Here is a 7654-nt window from a genome sequence, read left to right as displayed (position 1 = left end):
TTTTTTTGCAAGGCTTTTTTAAAAAAATAAATTTGTCTCAAATCAGAGGAGAAATTATCAGAGTAATATAAAAGTTATGCTATAAACTGAATCCTGGACAATATGGAATTATTCTCAGACTTTTTATTCTCAAAATGAAATTCAATATAAGGCCTCAAAACTACATTTCTGCTAACACCTAACACTTCCATACCAGAACTCCTCAGAATTCTTTGAAACTGAAGTCTGTGAATGTTAACAGCCCTTGCAATAAATTCTATAATGAAAAAATAAAATAAGAATACACACACACCTGGGCACAGGTTATATAAGACTCTTCATAGTGTTCACTGGCATACCTCAATATATGAAATAAGATTTACTTGTTTTAGGATCTTTTTACCAGTTATAGCTGGGGTTCCAGCTTTATATTTACTACATGACACAGAAGGTATATGTAGCTAGTATATTTTAAAATTATGACACAGCAATTACAATATAATTGAAATTGCTATACCTGAAAGCAGTTAACTCTGCAGTTACAAGATATAATTTTTAATATTATTTTATATTTAAGCTTTCAGACCTTTAAGTCACACTTCAGTATATTTAAACTACAAGTGTCATTCACCAAAAACATTCTTCCTTGATATGTATGAAATACAGTGCCTGAAGTAATAAGAATAAAATTCTGATCTTCCAACAGACAAAAATTCAGGTTCAGTCTTTTCAGAAAATAATGATTAAAAACAGACATTTCAAGGGCTACTTACTGCCTAATAAATTGCAATTAATTATAAGTGAACGAAATCATCTTATAAATTGTTCCTCATTCATTTAACATTAGAAAGTATCTTGCTATAAACAACTGAGATTAATATTTGCTTGCTTATTTGAAAGTTGCTGTGCAGAAGACATGGCCAACTTAAGGAAATCTATATCCCAATTTTCTGAAATTAGTAAACAAATGTGGTAATAAAAATGAGGTCCCCATCCCATCCACAGAAATACTGTTGCAGTAGTAGCAGAAATTCTGTTATTCCTTTAGGCTGTTCACCAAGGGTTGAACTGCACTAACTCTCTTCTCTTCCTCATTAGTTTCATAAAAGGAGAGTCCATATGAAAAGTGTAGTCCATTTGTTTTGATTATAATTAAGAACATCAGCCTGTGTCTCTGAGATGCTCACAGTCTGTTTATTGACATGTTATTAACAATTCAGTCTGTAAATTCAATTGTAGCTTTCTAAAGAAAAAAATATGCAAGTTCCTGGGTTCATGTTCCATTTACCACATGAAGTGCAACATTAGCCTTTTAAGTCACTTTACAAGGCTTCTGTGTGTTCTGTTAGGAGATTAACATAAGCGCTCTCTCAGATGAGAAAAGAAGTCTTTTTTCATACCATTCACAAGGCTGGAGTGACCGAAAAGCTTGGAGAGAAGCATCCATTCCAGCAAAATCCCAAAATTTAACATCGTAGTCATATCCACCAGTTATCAAACGGGCACCAGAGGGATCCAATCCCAAAGCAGAAACCTACATACAAAAATAAATAAATAAATAAATAAAAATTTTTAAAAAATTATCCAACCTTTTCGGTTTTTTTTCCTACAGATGTTCATATAGCACCAAATATAAAATATTATTAAAAAATACAGCATAATAGTTTCTTACTCTTACGTTTCAGCTATGTTTCGGTTTCGAATTCTCATCATCTTGCTAATGTAAAACGTACATCGTGTAAAAAGGGCATGGAAAATGACAGCAAAAAGTTACATAATCTGAAGACAACAGAATTAGGATAAGCTTCATTTCTCAGAAGAAAACTGTGCCCTGCATAAACAACAGTTGAAGATATGGCATTTAACGGCAGTATAATATGGCAGCGTAAAATCCGCACTATTGTCAAGACAGCTCATATGTACATATATGCTCACTGGTTAAAAATGACTTCTGAAGAATGAAAATAATGTAGAAAGTTGAAATTTAAATAGCACAAATTAAAAACTTATCATTTTAATTAAAATAGCCCAAGAAACTTTCTAAACGCATTTATTTACCAAGTCAGTTGCATAAGGGTACTAAATACTTGGAGGGAAGGGTAATCTCATTTGTAATCCTCAAATAAAAAGTTTATTAAAATAATTGTAGCAAAAATTCTATTTTAAATCTCTATTTCAAGAACTCTTTCACAGCAATGTTCAAATCATCCTATGTAGAAATGCTAACAACACAGTAATAACAAAAGTACTTCATCAACTAAAAATTCGTTCATTTACCTTCAAAAAACTTATTCTTTATTCAAAAATGATAATATCTACTACTATGATTTCAAACATGAATACATGATTAGATTGACAACACATCAAATAGTAAAGAATGCAACTCTCCAAAATTTAGTTGTCTAGATCAGATGGCATTGACAAGAGATGTCAAAAAAATTCAAAAGAAAGAGCAAAGACATGTTCAGTTTTACTCAAAATTAAAATCAATGTGGGAATGTTAATAACAAACGGAAATGTTTTCATGTAAAGATAAAGCTCATATTAATCAGATCTAAATCATGTCTAGGTCTGAACCTTCTGAATCAGTTTAACTTCCTTTAGGCACCTTTAGTTAGACAGGACTGCTGGTATAACATAGACTCCAGCAAGAGGATTGTTATTAAACATAGGATAAAAACACAGGTGATCTCCCATACGTAAGATACATAACCATTAGAGAAACACTTTCAAAAAAATGAAGGCAGTCTTCAGCATAAGAAAGAAAAGTGAAGTAACAGAAAGAAATTGTTGAAGAAAATATCCTGAAATTGATTTAAAGAAATGATCCAGAAAGTTTTAAAAAAAAAATACATATATATTTGAAGAGCACTTATACTTTAGAACATTAATTAAAAAAAACAAACAAGCCAGGGCTGTATACACAATAAAAGAAAGGAAAGAGCAAAAAGCACTTATTTCTCAAAGAAAGCGTAGTGTCTGGCCACAGGCTAGCATCACTAAAGTCTTTATGAAAAAAGAGGCCAAAAGATCTTCTAAGTGTTTAAAATCAAAAAGTCCAGATATTCCTGTTTAAAAATTCTAATAATGTGCATGCTGCTCTCTGTATATACTATGTATACATGAACAATCGCTGTGATTCAATGCACATAGAATCGTCACATTAAAAACCTTAAAGATGTATCAGTTGATTGTACTTTTTTAAAGCTTTAGTCTACACATGGGACTACTGAGATGTTTAGAACTTACGTAAGTTATTGAATAGTTCCCACAAAAAGCTGTATGAAAAATGGAATTTTACATGAGATATTCTCTTTTCAGTATCCAACTGAATAATTAACTAATAGAAAATAAAAGTTTCAATAAAAACATCAGTCAGAAACTGCCCATCCTAATGGATAAATTAAATTTGTTTTGCTAAAATTACGGTTTCCTTAAATGAAAAAGTGGCTTTTTTGTTTCATGTAGAAAAAGTTTGTTTACATACTCTTTATCAAAAACTAATTTCCAGTTGTCCTCCCCTTAAGATCATGCAGCTCCTACACTGTATTTCAAACATACAATGTCATGATATGGTGGTAGAAAGCACCTTCAGGAAAAAAAAAAAAGATGTTGCAGAAGCGATGCTGACCACAACATGCAGCAGATATCTTATTCTGGTTGTCCTGTTTTGTTTTCAAAGTGTTCTGTTGAAGAGATCTTCTGCTTTAAGAGAAGATCCAAAACCCTATTATTCTTAAGAATGTAAGAAGCAACACCTAAGCTAATTCAGTACTATCAAAAATTTAATTTTTGTCCAAATATGTCCAAACAGATCCAACTTTTTATTTATTTTATTTTTATTCATTTATTTATGTCACAGTGACTTATAAATGAAATAGATGCAATGCCTTATGCGTTACCAAAAAATTGCCTCTGTTGTAATTACATACAAATTTAATGCCCTGTTCATTTCATTCATGATTTCTAACATGGACACTTCAGATGTCACACTAGGCATCTTCAGATTAATCAGGCATACAAATCAACAGACTTGAGTATTTTATTCCATAATAAGTACTATAGGAAGGAGCAGCTGTGATATGAGAAGTGATGCTGACTGCATACAGAATACATAATCAGAACTATACTGAACAGTATGCTCTCTCTCACGTACCCACTATGTATCAAAAGTGTCAGGAAAAAAAAAATATATATATATATATCACAGAAGTTTCACTGGGAACAGTAACTCCTATTACACTGTACAAACAAGGCAAGAGGGAAATTAATCAGGTTTCTGGAAAGACTCTCCAGCTTGGGAAATCTTTTCTGAGACTTTTCAGCTGCACAGGAATAGAGTCATCATCAAACCCAAAATCATTAGATTGAAGAGGTACAGATGGGACATAATGCTCAGAAATACTATAGGAATACACTGAGAAGAATTTAAAATGTCAGCAGAATACACTGATATCAAGATATCAGGTTGTTCCCATCCTTATACAACTGTCATTTTATAGATGTGCAGTTTCATTATTAAAAAAAAAAAAAAAGGTCCTTCACAGAAGAGCTGTTTTTTTTCCAGTGATACATTCCATTGACTGTATCCAATCTAATTTAACTGTGCTATGCAGATCCACATTATAATTCACCTCTGCTCTAGGTGATGACAGCTGCACTCTCATGAAGTCAAAAATCCTCAGAAGTCTTCCAAAACTGTAACTTCCCCCTTCTTAAAGCTCTTTAGTTAGAAATAACATGAGCTTCCACTTTAAGAAAGCAGTAAAAATAAAAACATTTACCAGTTTAATGTTGGGGAGAGAGGAAATCAAATTTACATAACAAAGATTTTTCCAGAAATATATTCAAGAAACATACTACAGCAGCAGTTATTGTAACAAGAAAAAATGGGAAGGCAGTTTGCCCTGGACTGCAAGTGATAGTAGGCAAAAAAATCACAAGCACCAAGTGCAAAAAAATCTGCTTTATTTTTTTGTTTTTGATTTGCAGTTTAACACAGTACATCTTTTACAGAGAAATACTCTCTGAAGTTTAAACTCTATTTCATTAATATCATACTTAATAATTTCTTTCCTCCTACTACATGTGTATCATGTACTATGAGAATACACATGAGCATGCCTTATCAACTCTCCACACTCCAAGATACAGCATAACAAAGTTTGATGCAAGATTATTGAATAGGTGCTTCTGTAAATAATCATATCTGAAAGCTTATAAAAACATTTGTTCTTCACTGATAAATTTAAATCCCTACTAAATTCCTTTTGAGTGTATATAAATAATAAAACAAGCCTTAAACTTAATCTTAAAAGTTATTTAACTTTTTTTTTTGTTATAGACGTTAATTATTCACTAACTTTATGTAAAAAAAATATTTTATATTACTGAATTTAAAACTGTTAAATGTATAACTATGAGGACTACTCCAAAAGTAATGCCGCCTATTACACAATGTTGGCCCTTGTCTTCAGAGGAGGATGCTGTGGTATGGCAGTAGAAGTTGAAACTTCCCGCTGATATCCTGTTACATGTTGTTACAGTGAGACAGACGACAGCAGAGGGGCAGTTCGACATAATGGCATCTAATAAGGTAGTGCATATGAAGCATCAAATTCCTCTGTGCTGAGAAGTGGCACCTACTGACATTCATTGACACTTGCTGAAGATCTACGGAAACCAAAACTGTGGATGTGAAAGGTGGGTGAGTGGTATGTCTCAGCAGTGCCAACAGCAGGTCACCTCTGCTGGTGCAGACTGTTATGGGAGTAGCATGAAGGTTCTTGTTCAATGCTGACAAAAATGCTCAGCTTATGGAGGCAACTACATTGCAAAACAGTCTTCTGCATCTGAGAAAGTGTTTTATCAAACAGTGTTATCGTGCTCTTTGTATCTGTTTTCCACGGAAATAAACAGGAAGTATTACTTTCAGAGCGACCTGCATTCTTCATTAAATACATTTCCTCAGATTTATTTAAAAACACGTGGAAATAGTGTTTTTCTCAAAGGATTCTGTGCTTTACTTTTCTTGCCTACTCCTGCCCAGGACATTCTCAGGAATACTATCAGTGCCAATTCCAGAAACCAGCTAACAAAGTTTTCACAGTGATAAAAATAACAGGCTCTCTAGTATTATTTTCTTGTTGAAACTTAAGACATGGCCTGAAGTGAAGAAGATAAACAGTAGTAGCATGTTTTTTTATGACCTAAGAAGAACAAGGGGAAACAATGTGGAATGGATTGGAGGACAGTCAAGGGCAGAAAATATGTTTTATTCTATAGATTTTGGATCAATCAGCAAATAAAAACAGTTGAATTTGTGGCAAAAGATGAAATTGCCCAGAAATAAAAAGTACAGTACAAAGAGTACAAAGAAATAACAATTCCAAGCCAGAGCGTGTGTTTCTTCAAAATAAAACAAAACATTTGGCTATTTAAAACAAAGGAGGGAGATCTGTATTCAGCTATAAAGAGGTCAATTGCATCAACGATATCCACGTTGAAATGCATGACAAGCCAAACAGGTCTATGCCTAGGTAAGAAATGTATGGATGATCTAGACTTGAAGAGAAACTGTATCAATGGCAGAGTATTTAACATTTAACATAAAAGAACAAAACAAAACAAAACAAAACAAAAAAGACAACATTTCAGTTAAATGGAGTTAGTAGCAGAAAGAGAAGTAGCAGTTCTAAAACTGCTAAAAGTTTTAACTGCAGTAAGAGTTGACTAAAATAACAAACGAAGAAGAATTAGCTTCTCGTTCTTCAGCAGACATTAAGTATTCATTAAATTATTTTGCAGATTTGCACAGTTCTAGAAAAAAATAAAAAGTGTTGAAACTGTGTTAACCACTTACTGTTTTTGTCCCATGTTGGAGTGTAATTTCATGAGAATCTGGAATTTTCTTAATAGGGTTCTGGAGAAGAAAAAAGAAAATTCATGTCTATGAAAACAGTACTATGATAAACACCTTTATACACACACACACACACACACACACACAAACATAAAGGTAAGAAATATTTCCCTTGCACCAGCCAAAACTTGAGAAGGGGAAGAAGGAAATATTGGAAATGAGAGACTGATTCCAGTTTTGTGTTTTCACAAAAACATGAGGAATGAATAAAAGGAAAAAAACAAACAGACAAATAAAAACTCCAATAAAGAATGAGAATAGTACAAGTTTTCCTGTTTCTCCTCTTCAAGAAACATTAAAATTCTCTTAAATCATTAATATCATTTGATCTTGAATTGTTATCAAATCAATCTATCGTATTATTCAATCATCTTTCAAATACTAGGAACCTCCAAAGTTAATGAAATTAAGGAAAAAATCTATAATTCCTTACACAAGATAAATTATCTAAGTCTTTTGTTAAGATTGTGGATTGGCTTCCACTGTTCTCTTCTGTGGGACTGAACAATATAATACTATTCTCTTAATAGAAACACACAAATTGAAGGATATTAGAGGTTAAATCCCACACCAACATCTGTCATGCAAATTTGAAAACTGTTAATTTACTGAGAAAGAAGCATACTGGAAGCACTTCAGCAACTGGAAGGTTCTACAAATGTCATGTGAATCATTACTCTAAAATGCTCATTTGTCTAGTACCACTAAGTTTCTAAAACAACATACAGAATCCATAACTTGATGCCAGGAATT

General features: G+C 32.5%; 1 protein-coding gene across 1 annotated transcript in view; it reads right to left on the bottom strand.

Moving 5' to 3' along the window:
- The window catches only part of WDR70 (WD repeat domain 70), a 139331-nt gene that overhangs the window by 94791 nt on the left and 36886 nt on the right, over window positions 1-7654 (bottom strand). The window contains exons 6-7 of the mRNA XM_010725350.3: window positions 6842-6901; window positions 1380-1513 (exon numbers count right to left, since the gene is read on the bottom strand). Coding sequence (XP_010723652.1) covers window positions 1380-1513; window positions 6842-6901 — 194 coding nt within the window. The remainder of the gene's footprint in view (window positions 1-1379; window positions 1514-6841; window positions 6902-7654) is intronic.

This window comes from Meleagris gallopavo, chromosome Z, assembly GCF_000146605.3.
Source record: "Meleagris gallopavo isolate NT-WF06-2002-E0010 breed Aviagen turkey brand Nicholas breeding stock chromosome Z, Turkey_5.1, whole genome shotgun sequence".
NCBI classification, from domain to species: Eukaryota; Metazoa; Chordata; class Aves; order Galliformes; family Phasianidae; genus Meleagris; species Meleagris gallopavo.
Note: the sequence above shows the minus strand (reverse complement) of the source record. Positions and strands in the feature narration are given on the sequence as shown.